This window comes from Eumetopias jubatus, unplaced genomic scaffold (genome assembly GCF_037043125.1).
Source record: "Eumetopias jubatus isolate StellerSeaLion01/CBP00866 unplaced genomic scaffold, mEumJub1_p1.0 scaffold_13, whole genome shotgun sequence".
NCBI lineage: Eukaryota > Metazoa > Chordata > Mammalia > Carnivora > Otariidae > Eumetopias > Eumetopias jubatus.
This window is the reverse complement of record NW_028274819.1, coordinates 43,676,063-43,690,000: the sequence shown is the minus strand read 5'-3', so window position 1 is coordinate 43,690,000 and position 13,938 is coordinate 43,676,063. Positions and strand designations below refer to the sequence as shown.

General features: G+C 38.3%; 1 protein-coding gene across 10 annotated transcripts in view; it reads right to left on the bottom strand.

The window, feature by feature from the left end:
- The window catches only part of CYP2R1 (cytochrome P450 family 2 subfamily R member 1), a 41,426-nt gene that overhangs the window by 20,449 nt on the left and 7,039 nt on the right, over positions 1-13,938 (bottom strand). For 4 of the 10 annotated variants that reach the window (XM_028116805.2, XM_088017887.1, XM_088017886.1 and 1 more), the window contains 4 exons: positions 12,686-12,827; positions 7,805-8,437; positions 6,675-7,004; positions 143-5,832 (listed from right to left, as the gene is read on the bottom strand). In XM_028116805.2, coding sequence (XP_027972606.1) covers positions 5,657-5,832; positions 6,675-7,004; positions 7,805-8,437; positions 12,686-12,827 — 1,281 coding nt within the window. In that variant the 3' untranslated portion in view covers positions 143-5,656. Of the gene's footprint in view, positions 1-142; positions 5,833-6,674; positions 7,005-7,804; positions 8,438-12,685; positions 12,828-13,938 lie in introns of those variants that run through there. The other 6 variants (XR_003611357.2, XR_003611355.2, XM_028116807.2 and 3 more) reach the window with 4 other exon arrangements.

The following is a 13,938-nucleotide window of genomic DNA, read 5'->3' as shown; positions in this document are numbered from 1 at the left end:
GGCGCCTAGGTGGCTCAGTCGTTAAGCGTCTGCCTTCGGCTCAGGTCATGATCCCAGGGTCCTGGGATCGAGCCCCGCATCGGGCTCCCTGCTTGGCGGGAAGCCTGCTTCTCCCTCTCTCTCTGCCCCTGCTTGTGTTCCCTCTCTCGATGTCTTTCTCTCTCTGTCAAATAAATAAATAAAATACTTAAAAATAAATAAATAAAATCTTAAAAAAACAAAAAAGACCTAATTTTTCTGACCATTGCTTTTCTATGAGGGATAATGTGATGAGTGCTTAGTGTGGTAGTGCCAAAGCATACTGTATTCTTTTGGCAGAGCTACCGTGCTATTCTGTAATAAACATAATGTTTTGCCACCTAATTTGGTTAAAATAATCCACACTCCACTATGCCCTAAAAGCATGACATTCAAAATTCACTTTTTTTCTCTCTTGTTTTTGTTTGATGTGAGGAGTATCCACTGGTAAAAAAAAATTAAAGTTTAAGGTTTTTAAATAGAATGCTACAATACGGATATATGCATAGAGCTGGGAATGCTGTCATGTTCTAACCACATCACTGTAGTGTGTCAAGCGGCATGCCAAGGGGTAAGACATGAGGGTGCCACATACACTTTCTGTCACAACTACTCAATTCTGCCATCATTGCCCAAAAAGCTGGTGTAGGCAATCTATTTTTAAAAATGAGTGTTTCTGAGGCGCCTGGGTGCCTCAGTCGGTTAAGCATCTCTCTTCGGCTCGGGTCATAATCCCAGGGCCCTGGGATTGTCCCGCATGGAGCTCCCTGATCCATGGGAAGCCTGCCTCTCCCTCCCCCACTCCCCCTGCTTGTGTACCCTCTCTCGCTGTGTCTGTCAAATAAGTAAATAAAATTTAAGGAATGAAAATTTCATAGCGCCCTCATCATAAAATATCTCTTTCAGGGAAATTTATAGTACTACGCGCACATATTAGAGAAGAGGAAAAGTCTCAGAACAATATTCTAAGCTCCCATTTAAGAAACTAGAGAAAGAGGGGCGACTAGGTGGCTCAGTCAGTTAAGCATCTGCCTTCCACTTGGGTCATAATCCCAGGGTCCTGGGATTGAGTCCCGCATGAGGCTCCTTGCTCAGTGGGGATCCTGCTGCTCCCCCTGCTTGTGCTCTCTCTCTCGTGCACACTCTCTCTGGTAAATAATTAAAATCTTTAAAAAAATACAATAAAATAAAATTTCAAGATATAGGGGCAGTTTCATTTTCCGGCTTTGTTATTTTGTTAATACCCATTCTTATTGTATTATTTTCAGAGAATGAAATCTATATTATTTATACTTCTGGAATTCATCAAAGTTCACTTTTCATCCACTGATAAGGTCAATTTTCATGAATGTTAGATGGCACTTGTAAAAATGGCATATTCTACTATCACATATAGAATTTGGTGTGTATTTGCCAGATCTACCTTACTGATTATGTAGTATGGGTCTTCTTCATTTTTTTTTTGGTCCACTTGATTTGTCTTAGCCTGAGAGAAGTGAATTAGTCTCCTAGTATTAAGGTACTTCTACATATTTCTCCATGCAGCTCTTGTCGTTTTTTTGCTTCATGAAAGATGCTATTATGTTATTAAGTGTAATAGTTATTCATAACTATCATAACTTCCTTGAGAATTAGAGTCTTTAGGATTAGAAAGTGCATTTGTCTTATGTTTTCTGCTTTGCAATGTACCTTGTTTTATTAAGATCATGAGTCCTGCTTTTTATTTACATTTCCTAGTATGCTTTTGCGCATCCTTTTTTCACTTTTTAGATGTCTCTTATGTACAGCATGATATGGAATTAGGTTTTGTCTGTGATCCAATCTGAACATCTTTTTAATAGGTGAGATAAGCCTATTTACATTTCTTCATGTGACTGTGTAGAGACTTAAGTTTAGTTCTCTCATATTATTTGCTCTTTACCACAAAAGTAATTTTAGTTTTAACATTGAGAAAGGTTTGTATTTTTGATTTAGTGGTTTTCTTTATACTTAACACCTTTACATAGTATCTGCTTTTCTTTTCTGAGTAACATTAGCTTGTACTACTTCTTCCTCCATACCTTCCGCTACCCAAGTTTAGGCAATGTTCCTATCCTTTACTTTTGTACTCTTAAATATACTTAAAATTCTACTACTTGATTTGTCAGTTTTAAATTATTACCTTTGATTTGATTCTCATTATACATGGGGCAATCAGGGAGCTTATTCTACATTCTACCTTTTCTCCTTTGTTTTGTTGCTTGTTGTTAGATGCATTATTTCTACCCTGTCAGAGTGTAAAACATTTAGGTATTACTGTTACACTTACTCTTTCATTTTAGTCTTACTTCTATAGTTAAATATATTAAATTCTTAATGATAACCCTTTGCTAACATTTCCCGTTTACTTGGTTGCTTGAAACTTGCCCTCACACCTGATTAACGGTTTGAGCGATGTAGAACTTTAGGATCAAAATTAGACCAAACTAGGGGCTGCCAATCTAGGGCACCAATCCCTCTGTAGGAACACCATCATCTTCTATGCACTCTATTTAGATTTTTTACTTCAGCACTGGGGGCAAGTTCTACACCTGCACAAACAGGAAGAGAAAGTAGAGTGAGGAAAGGGCATGGCTTGAGTTCTTTCCACTCTTTCTGTCCTCAGGAGCTCCTCTCCTTTTTTTCTTTTTTTTCCTACTGATTTTCTCCATAGCTGTCCTGTGAAGAATGAGCTTCCACCTCTACCTCAGCCTTGGACTATGCCTGGTCTTGTCTGTAGTTCTTTCAATATTATTCCATTTGCCTTCCATCTTTTAGAACTTGGAAGTATATAATTCCCTAATATGGTCCCCCAGCCCCATTCTCAATGCCTTTATCCCTTTTTCTATCCTTACAGTTATTTCAGTGGCATTTGAGAAGTATGCTCAGTTGCCATTCTGAATCAGAAGTTAGATTTCCAACATTCTAGGTAGGAGCTCACTACTGACTGATGAGAAAGAAGGCATTTCCACTGCAGTAGATCCACAGTCTATTACTACATAGTTCCCCAAAATAAATATTTTCCATTATGGATTACTTACTAATTCATGTTAATTTATATTTTCCTGGGGCACCCGGGTGGCTCAGTCAGTTGAGTGTCTGCCTTTGGCTCAGGTCGTGATCTCAGGGTCCTGGGATCAGGTCCCGCATCGGGCTCCCTGCTCAGCTTCTCCCTCTCCTCCCCGTTCATGCTCTCTCTTGCTATCTCTCACTCTCAAATAAAATCTTAAAATTTTTTTTTTAATTTGTATTTTTCCAAAAGTGCAGTATTTTATTTTTACCACAGTTACTTGGCTCCAGTCAAGAGCTGACACTATATAAAAAATAACCTTATAATAAACTGTAAAGCATAGTATAAAGCATTAGGAGCAAAAATATGGGAGGAAGGACATGCCTTTGTTATGAACTAGAGAAATCACTTCCTCTATATGAATCCCTAGTTCTTTGGCTATAACATGAGCACATTAAGTGAGATTAAAACTCTTTTACCTTTCACAAGTTATAAATCTACATTTTTAAATGATTTTTGTCAGGTTGGCTTTAACTTCAGTAAGAAAAAATAGACATTTCTTTAGATATAAGGTAAAGAAAATAAATAGCATGTTCTTTATTCTCTGTAGACTTATGAAGGTTTTAATCATCCTAGAAAAAAATAGTGATAGTAGTAATCAAGAGCAACATAAGACCGCCTTAATTTTGATTATAATCTATTCTAGTTCACTAAATTTCTTTCCTAAGACCACCAAGCTTCCAGAATCCCCAGTCTGTAGAGGTCAACCTAGGCATATATAGGAGAAATAACAGTAAGTAGGAGGTGCAGGGATGAGAGATTTGCTGTGCCAAAGGTAAAGCAAAGATCAAAAAGTAATTTGAATGAATACAATTGTCAAGAGTCAGGGAAGCAGGTGGGAAAGTTGCTTGGCTTAGCAAGTGGTTAGAGGGCAGTGAGTTCGATATTTTAATTAGTCTGCTAGTCAGGAGTTCCTCTTCTCCTTATAACTCTCCTTATTTTTGTATAGATAACTATACTACCCCAATGTAGCACATGTACTTTGGGAGAAGCCAACTCCATCATTGGCTCTAGTAGTCAGGCCTAAGTGAACCATAATCCCACTCAAAAGACAGAGTTTTAAAAGATGGGCATGTAACTTAGTTAAGACCTATGGGACACAAAGAACAGTTTTGGGAGAATATCTGAAAAGCTCTCTCACTCCCCCAGAAACAACCCAAGCTCAGTCTAAACAAGGAGGCAAAGCATATGAACTTCCATGAGTCAGTCTTAAGATAAAGCTGATACCATCTGGGATGCAAAATGCAAACAATCAGATCTTTGATGATACCATGGAGTATGTAGGTCATACCTACTCTAAAACTGCCACACTACCGCCTAATTTCTCCTTTAAGTAAATTTGCCTAGGATTTTTTCCTCTTGCAACCAGAAACATCTTAATATATCAGAGATGCAAAGACTCCTGATTCATCACAGAGAAACTTGAAAAGATTCAACAGATGAGATTATTAAGGTTAAATTCATATTCTTAACAGAAGTCATTGTTATGTGCATTTACTTTAAGGCTGCAACTATTCATGAGCCAAGTTACAAGAGCAGAAATCCTTGATGTACAACCTTAGCAGAAATCATGTCAAAAAAACTATAAATGGGTTAATATACCTACCAGTTTGATCAGGGCGGTCACAGTTCACAGTTATTTTCCTGGCATCATTATTACTAGAAGCTCATAATGCTCTAAAGCATGTTTTTTTGATTTGTATAGTATTCTCTTCAGAAAAATAACAGTAATCCAAGGAAATGGCTGGAGACCTTTAAAAGGTAAAACGATTCCATCTTTAAGATCTGTGATTGGTTTAGGAAAAACGTGTACTAGGAAAAATGTCTGTGTCTATGAAGAATTAATAATTACTTTTGGGGTGTCATTTTTTATTATAATTACATTACTGTAATTTCCTTCTACTGAACTGGTGCTATGGGGATGAATACTTGGGTCACAGGGACCCTCATTTGTAATAAGAACAAGGTAATTCTTATGCACACATAATAGGGAGCAAGATTTGAAAGCACTGGCAGGTTCTTAAATACACAGATATTTCTTCTATTATCTGCCACTATGTCTAATATACCTGTCCTCCAAACTCATTTATTTAGGTTCTAATTTCTTTAGTTCTCTATTAAACTGGACTCCTACCACACTACCCACTAATGATAATATCTTATTAGAAGGGAACTGGCATTGGCATTTGGAAGCAAAGCCCCCAGGACAGGAGCAAGATGGAGTCAAGAAAGGAAAATGGGTACCCGGTGTTCAACAAGAGGCTGAAAAGTCAGGCTCTGCTTAGGGCATCCATGGCCTTGCTTACTTAAGCAACACCTGTCATTTGTACCTTTGTTTTCCTCCACAGATAATTCCACCTCAGAAGTCACAAAAGCTTGGAAAAAACTGTACTTAATGCTTATTATTGCTTTAGTACTACTTTCAAAGGCTGTGTTTGTTTGGCTTTATGATGTTGTGATTTTTGTATAAACACACACACTGGTTAGATAATCAAGGTTCAGGGGTAAAAGGCAACCAGATAACCTTTTCCCACAAGATGGCCAGCACTTTCAGCGTCTTTCTGCACAGATGAGATAGGGCTGGGGTTGCAATGTCATGCCTAATCTGGGCTTCAGATCTGGAACCAGCCCGTGTGGAAAATGCAAGTGAAACCGCTGGAGCAATGCTGTGAAAAACAGGAACATCTCCATCCGAGCCAGCTGCTCTCCAAGGCAATGTCTTTTCCCTAAACAGAAAAGAAATAGACACAATTTTTTAAAATCCATAGTATTTATCAAAATTTACATCTACTATATGGGTACCATTCAGGAAATCTGGTATTTAAAGAAAGTTAGAGGCAGTTATGTTTATTAAAGAGAATAACAATTGGCACTTCAGCTCCCAGAGCCCATTTCTTTACCTTCTCTTGTCAGATCATGGGCTTCTGTAAGCTTATTAATCCCTTCTGCACTTCCCTTGCACGTTGCAACACAGACCAAGATATGCCATGAAAGATCGAATCTCAGGCATGCCATTTTGTTCTAGATCCAGGAGAGTGTATTTCATTTCAAATGACTAAATGTGAACCCTTCTCCAATGAAAGGAAGAGTTTTCAGTCTGTCTTCCATGGGTCTTGTGGTCCGTGGACTTTTTCACGGATAGCAAGAGGAACCAAGCAATATTTTTGGAGATGAGGTACAATAAATGAGGAGCCAAGAGAGCTATGTTTCAGTTGCACTTCAAATTGTGATGTCATTTCTTCCCCCTGGGTCTCAGTTTCTCAAGCTACCTATTACTGACTTCTAGCTCTACAAGTTTTGATTACAAGCTCAAATCCACAAGCAAAAAAGTTTCAGAAGAAGCCAGAGCTTCTCAACCATTTCTTTCTAGTTACTCAGTTAAATGTTGAGGAGAAACAGGTGTTAATGACTTTCTAATTAAACCAGTCTCTCCTGTAAGAATCAATGCTGTGTTTTCAGAGTTGGAATCTTTAATTCTACAACAGAATACTTCAGATTAAGATGTCATACATGATCAATCATCATTATCCTCTGTCCTAAAGTCATGTCCCTGTGAAAGTTCTCTTACCTAGGGAAAAAGGAACGAAAGCCTCCTTCTTGGCAAAATATCCACTGCTGTCCAGAAATCGCTCAGGAGAGAATATTTCTGGGTTTCTCCAGTACTTTTCATCAAAGTGTACAGAATAAAGGTTGGTAATTACTGTTGTGCCTTTAGGAATGGAATAACCACGTACAACTGTATCTTCAGAGGTTGCATGGAAAATCCCTAATGGCACTATATTACAGAATCTTAAAACTTCATGCAAAACTGCCTCCGTATAAGGCATTTTGCTTTTGTCATCCCAAGAAGGCTTCCCAGTGGGTCCCATAACTAAATCGATCTCTTTCTGAACTTGTCCTGTCAGAGAAAAAGTGTTCAAATTATTATGCAATTCTTAGAATTATATCCAAAGTAATTTCCCTTTGGGTAATTTATAATAAGTCAACAAGGTATGGTTACAACCAGATTCAGATTTTTCATTATCTGGGAGTTCTATTTGAAAATATGCCATATATTGTGTGCCACCAGAAACCAATGCTCTGAGTACCTTTGCTGTGAAAAAAAAACACTAAAAGTAGTAAAATAAAAATTAAACAAACCTACAACTGAAATAACATCACTCTCAGCAAGGGAAATAGTGAAACATAAAACTTGAATTAAACAAAAAGCAGGGTTCAGGTCCCAGCTCTGCCACTTCCAGGGGCTGAGCTTGGGCAAGTCAGCTAGTTTGCCTTTTCCCTCATTTTTATAAAACAGGCATAAGACCTATCTCTGAGGTTTTTACATGACTTGAGAGAACAGATGTGAAACTCTTTATAACTATGAAATGCTGGGGTGCCTGGGTGGCTCAGTTGTTGGGCATCTGCCTTCGGCTCGGGTCATGGTCCCGGGGTCTGGGGATCGAGCCCCACATCGGGCTCCCTGCTCCGCAGGAGGCCTGCTTCTCCCTCTCCCCCACTTGTGTTCCCTCTCTCGCTGTGTCTCTCTCTGTCAAATGAATAAATAAAATCTTTATTAAAAAAACAACTATGAAATGTTTTTCTTCTTGGCTAGCACAGCAGAGATTCCTAAATAAAATGCTTCGTACATAGCCAAAGACTCTTTTCATGTGTGAGCCCTAAATGTAGGGACAGTCCTGAGATCAAGAGGATCCTCACCTTGAATGTTAGGATAAAGGGCCATGAAAAGAATTGCCCACCATAGCACATTGGTTGTAGTTTCGGTTCCAGCAATGATGAGTTCACCCACGGAAAAAATGAGGTTTTCTTTGGAGAAAGTACATGATGGGTCATTTTTACCTTGATACATCTCATCTAAATAAGCATCGACAAAATGCTGAGGTGACTGAGGCTTTCTGTTGATGGAAGCTTTTTCAATAAGCCTGGAGAGAAAATCATAGACCACAGCTGCATTTCTAAATAGCTGTTGATGTTTTCCAAAAGGTAAGATGCCAATCCATGGAAAGGCATTATAAAGGAAGACTGAGGCACTGGCAGCCAGTTCCACATTTTCACTAAATAACTCAATCATGTGCTGAAAATCAGTGTCTTCATAAGTGAATCGTTCTCCAAAAATGATCAGATTGGTTATGTTTGAAACAGCATTTGTTATTAATTGTTTAAAGTTAAATGGTCTACCTTTGTATGTTTCGATAACATCAATAAAAAATTTGGTTTCTTCTAAGATTTTAGATTCAAAAGACTTTTGGCCATATCCAAAGTAGCGAAAGCTATTTACAGCTAATTTTCTGTGATCAACCCATCCTCGGCCATATCTGGAATTGAGTAAGCCTGGAAAAAAAATAAAGCATTAAAAAAACTTTATCATTCCTACATTCTTGTATCTAACACCTGAAAATGCTACGGAGTAAAAAACGATGGTTAGTCATTCTTCTCCAAATTATCTTTCTATAAAACTAAAATTAGACCTAGTGCTTAAGCCCTGTTCTTTGCTAATCATTAGCCACAGAATAGTGTCAACAGATAAAGCTTGTCTTTTTATCTGGAGACAGGCAGAAAAGACCTGAAATTCTCCTACCACAAGAAAATGGACAGTCCTATGTAATTCATCCTAGGTGAACTAGACCCGATGACTTTATTATCTAGCTATTACTCTAAGCCTCATCTACAAAAGACAAACCACTGCATGTTCTATGGGCAAATTTTATCTTGGACTAAGAAAACAACTGAAAACCATCCTTGTAGGATGGTTTCATCTAGAAAGTTTCTGTTTCTAGATTTTAGAATACAGATTCTGTCCTGTTAAAGGCATATGTTACCTAACAAGGTAACTCTGGAAGAGGCTAAGGAAGCCTGAATGAGGTGTCAGTGTGGTAGAAATACTCAAGCCAAAAGGAGGATACTATGAATTGAGTGTTTGTGTCCCCACAAAATAAACATGTTGAAGCCTAACCCCCGAAGTGATGGTATTAGGTGGTGGGGCCTTTTGGGAGGTAATTAGGTCATGAGGGTAGAGCCTCATGAGCTAGACTGGTGCCCTTATAAGAAACACAAGAAGAGATGACTGTTCTCAGCTGTGTGAGGATACAGGGAGAAGACATCTGTCTCCAAGCTAGGAAGTAGGCTCCTTCTAGACACCAGATCTCCTGGCACCTTAATCTTGGATTTCCCAATCTCCAGATCTGTGAGAATAAATGATTGTTGTTTAAGACACTAAATCTGGTATTTTTACTAAAGCAGCCCAAACGAAGACAGGGCAAACACAAAACTCAAATTTCTAATGTTGATATTGCTGCCTTAAAGTTTCAGAGTATACTCTGCTCTTATGATGTGGCTACTATAGAATATATTCCTTTTAAATTATAAAGATGCACCCCTATGTTTACTGCAGAATTATTTACAATAGCCAAGATATGGAAGCAACCCAAGTGTCCACTGATAGATGAATGGGTAAAGAAGATGTGGTATATTCCAAATGGAATATAACTCAGCCCTAAAAAAGAATGAAATCTCGTCATCTGCAACAGCATGGATGGATCTAGAGAATATAATTCTGAGTGGAATAGGTCAGTCAGAGAAAGACAAATACCTTACGATTTCATTCATACGTGGACTTTAAGAAACAAAACAAAGAAAAAAGAGACAAACAATAAAACATTCTAAAATACAGAGAACAAACTGGTGGTTACCAGAGGGGAGGTGGGTGGGGAGACGAGTGAAATTGGTGAAGGGGATTAAGAGTACACTTATGATGAGCACTAATATATGGAATTATTGAATCATTACATTGTATACCTCAAACTAATATGACACTGTTGTTAGTTATACTTGAATTAAAAAAGTGATTTGCAAAAAATTAAAAAAAAAATTACCTATCTAGAGAAAAACAGAGGTGGGGCACCTGGGTGGCTCAGTCGTTAAGCATCTGCCTTTGGCTCAGGTCATGATCCCATGGAGCCCTGCATTGGGCTCCCTGCTCCGCGGGAAGCCAGATTCTCCCTCTCCCACTCCCCTCCCTGCTTGTATTCCCTCTCTCCCTGTGTCTCTCTCTGTCAAATAAATAAAATCTTTAAAAAAAAAAAAAGAAAAAAGAGAAAAGCAGGGGCACCTGGGTGGCTCAGGTGGGTTAAGCATCGACTCTTGATTTCAGCTCAGATCACGATTTCAGGATTGTGAGATCAAGCCCCACCATCAGGCTCTGAGCTCAGCATGGAGTACACTTAAGATTCTTCCTCCCTCTCCCTCTGCCTCTCCCCACCATGCTCTCTCTCTAAATCAATCTTTATTTTTTTAAAAAATATTTTATTTATTTATTTGAGAGAGAGAGAGCACAAGCAGGGGGGAGTAGCAGGCAGAGGGAGAGGGAGAAGCAGGCTCCCCACGGAGCAGGGAACCTGATGCGGGGCTCGAGCCCAGAGCTTTAGCCCAGGACCCTGGGATCATGACCTGAGCCGAAGGCAGAACCAACTGAGCCCAAATCAATCGATGTGTAAAAAAGAGAGAGAGAGAGAGAGAGAGGAAAACAATATCTTTAGCACATATATATAACATGCACTTTACTCAAAATTTCATTCATAATTGGTACATACATGTACTTTTGATGAAAAATGTCATGTTCTCTTGTGTACATGAGGTACCTATAAAATTTACATTTCAGCAACTTTTGTGCAACAGTTTTTGAATTTGGAGCTTATGATAAAGCTAACCATACAAAAGGGGGTCTTTAGTGCTGTGCAGCCATCTTATGTTCCCATAGTCCATTGTCTTTTCTATACTCCCAGATGACCATTCAACAAATACTCATTCAACATGTATTTATGGAGCACCTACCGTGCTCCAGGCGGTGTTCTAAGTGTCACAGATATATCAGTAAACAAAAGAGGCAAAGATGTCTACTCTCATGGACCTTACACACTAGTGACAAGAGGCAAATGAATGAATTATTACAGCAAGGAAGGAGACACAGGGTGGTCAGGGAAAACCTCACTGAGAAAGTGTAATAAGTAAAGATACAGTACATGAGGGAGTGAGTCAAGCAGATATGCAGGGAAAGATCTCTGCTTAGAGGGAACAGCTAGTGCAAAGCCCTAGAGCAATGTATGCGTATGAGATACATGTACAAGAGGGTACAGAGGAGCCTTGCGATAACTCTGTGCTGGCCAAGCATGGGCTGAGCCCACTTATAGGGCAACTTTTACCCAAAGAGTGGGCTCTGAATTCTCAGTTCCAAGTTCAGTGCCTATGTATTTACAATAACACACAATTTTCTACTTCTTTTTCTCTTACTGTTTTTTGAAAATATCAAGTCAAATGCTTATTTCAGATGATAAAAATAGTCCAAACTACAAAACTATAGCTTTGAAAAATATATAGTATATACTTTATCCCAAACGTTACTCTGATAACATCATCTTTCATTTTCACAATTTCTTTAAAGGTCTTCTATTATAATTGTGGTATAATTTCTTCTTTGGCCTAAGTATTATTGAGAAGAGTATTAAGAGGCTGGAAATTTGTGTTTTATTTTATTGCTTTCAAGTATCATTATCCTCTGGCCTAAGAATTTGTCCTTTAAAACTGCTGTTTTCTTTGCATTAGTTTGATTTGCTTTGTAATTCAATATATGGTTAATTTTTATTTTCTTTTCAATGTCTTTAGTCTATGTAAGCCAAATTTTGTTACATTTTTCTTTGCAATTGAGTGTGAAGCTCTCATTAGAGAGTTTTGGACACCATCATTGTAAAACCCTTACACTATTAAATATTAAAACCACTGTATCTGACTTCAACATTTTAGTTTAGGCTTTCTGCTCACCAATTCTGTTAACCTTCAGCCTTCCTCCCTTGTTGAATATCAAATCATCCAATGCTGATCAACACTAAACCAAACAGAAGCTAGTCCTTTACACAAATCTCACAATTCTTCATTTATATATCATATTGGTTAGTAGTTAAGAAAGGCTGCTTCACATTCTATTCTGATGGTAAAAATGTCACCAAGTACTCAAGACTGGCTTTAAAAACCACTCTTGATTCAAGTGTGCGTGCACATGTGTGTTCCTAACTTGCTTCACAAAACTTGCAGGTATCATTAAATGCTAATTCTTTAAAACATTATTTACAATAATTATTAGACAGAATTACAACAGCAGAATGAGCATGTACTGGTCTAAAATATGGGTGTAATGCAGCCTGCAAGGTCTTTAAATATTAAGTTCTGTAACCTAAATTAATTAATTCTTTCCTGTTAATCAGTACAACAGAACCTACACTCTAAATACTAAAGTTACATCAAATAAGGAGTGTAATTTAAAATAGTAAATCACTGGGCACCTGGGTGGCTCAGTCATTAAGCGTCTGCCTTCGGCTCAGGTCATGATCCCAGGGTCCTGGGATCGAGTCCCACATCGGGCTCCCTGCTCAGTGGGAAGCCTGCTTTTCCCTCTCCCACTCCCCCTGCTTGTGTTCCTGCTCTCACTATGTCTCTCTCTGTCAAATAAATAAATAAAATCTTAAAAAAAATAAAAATAAAAAAATAAAATAAAATAGTAAATCACTAAATAGGTAAAAATAAACATACCTCCCATTTTTGTCATCTTCATGAATAAAGGAAGGCATGGTCTGTCTGCAAAAATCTCACTTTGATGAACAAGGCATTCCTTTACTACATCATAGCCATTTAAAACCACAGCTGATATACCTCCAAGATCTAAACTGAAGATCTTTGAGAAGAAAAGAAAAACATTTAAATGACAAAATGGAGAAATATAACTATGGAAATTCACCCGTGCTAAGCCCAGTTCTCCCAGTATTTGTTACTTCCCTGAAAATGGAAGGATTTATTATTCAACTGACAATGTTTTGAGTGCCTTCTCTCTACAAGGCATAGCAAACACTGTAATTTCATTACCTGGTTAGTTCCTGAAGACATAATCCTATAAATGGTTTAAGGAAGAGAGTACTGGGCTCATTAAGCCTGGGTTCTAGTTTAAGCTTTGTCATTAAACAAATACAGGACCCTGGGCAGAACCCTTAACCTTTTTGGGCTTCAAGGATGCCACAGAAAATATGATACTTGATTCAGATGATCTTTTAAGATTCATTCCAACTCAATGCATTCAATGAGCTCTAGGAATCTCTTTTTATTTTCAAGATAAATGAGGAAGAAGCACCATCTATATATTATTTACTCCAGGCTTAGATAGGGGAGGGAATTACCTGAGAGATAACTTTGAAGTATAAACGTATTATAATTAGGCTCATTTGTATTTGGGTCTCTGAATTCCATGAAGTTAACAAAGATGGCCCCTAAGGGAATCTGACCCTGGAGAAAAGGCATTTACCACATAGGCACAGGCGGATGCCCCTCCGCTAAAGGGAAGGCAAATCAGATCATCATCCTATGCCTTGCTGGAGCTTCTCATGTGCTTCACGTCAGGTTCACTTACAACAGAACACCTCCTGTAGTCTATTCTAGCTAGTCCAATGAGGGAACAATGCTACTTTATCAGTGGGGTGCAAAGACTGCTTATTTTCATCCTCTCAGGGTCTGGCTGAGAGTTTTTTAGGGCCAAAATACTGAGTCAACCCTCATCTCTTTGCAAATAAGTAGAGCAGATTTAACTATGGTTTACACTACTTTTGGGGGAAAAAAACCCAAATAGGAAGTTTAATGGAAAACAGAAGTTCAGCAGACGTAATTACAGGAAAAAAACGTGATGAAGACCTCCAAGTAGTAGCAGAAGCAACCCACTTAACAACAGAGTCTTTGGCAAAGGGATAGGCTCTGCTGACCGAGCAACAGACATCCAGAACCTTGGGAAAGTAGCATGG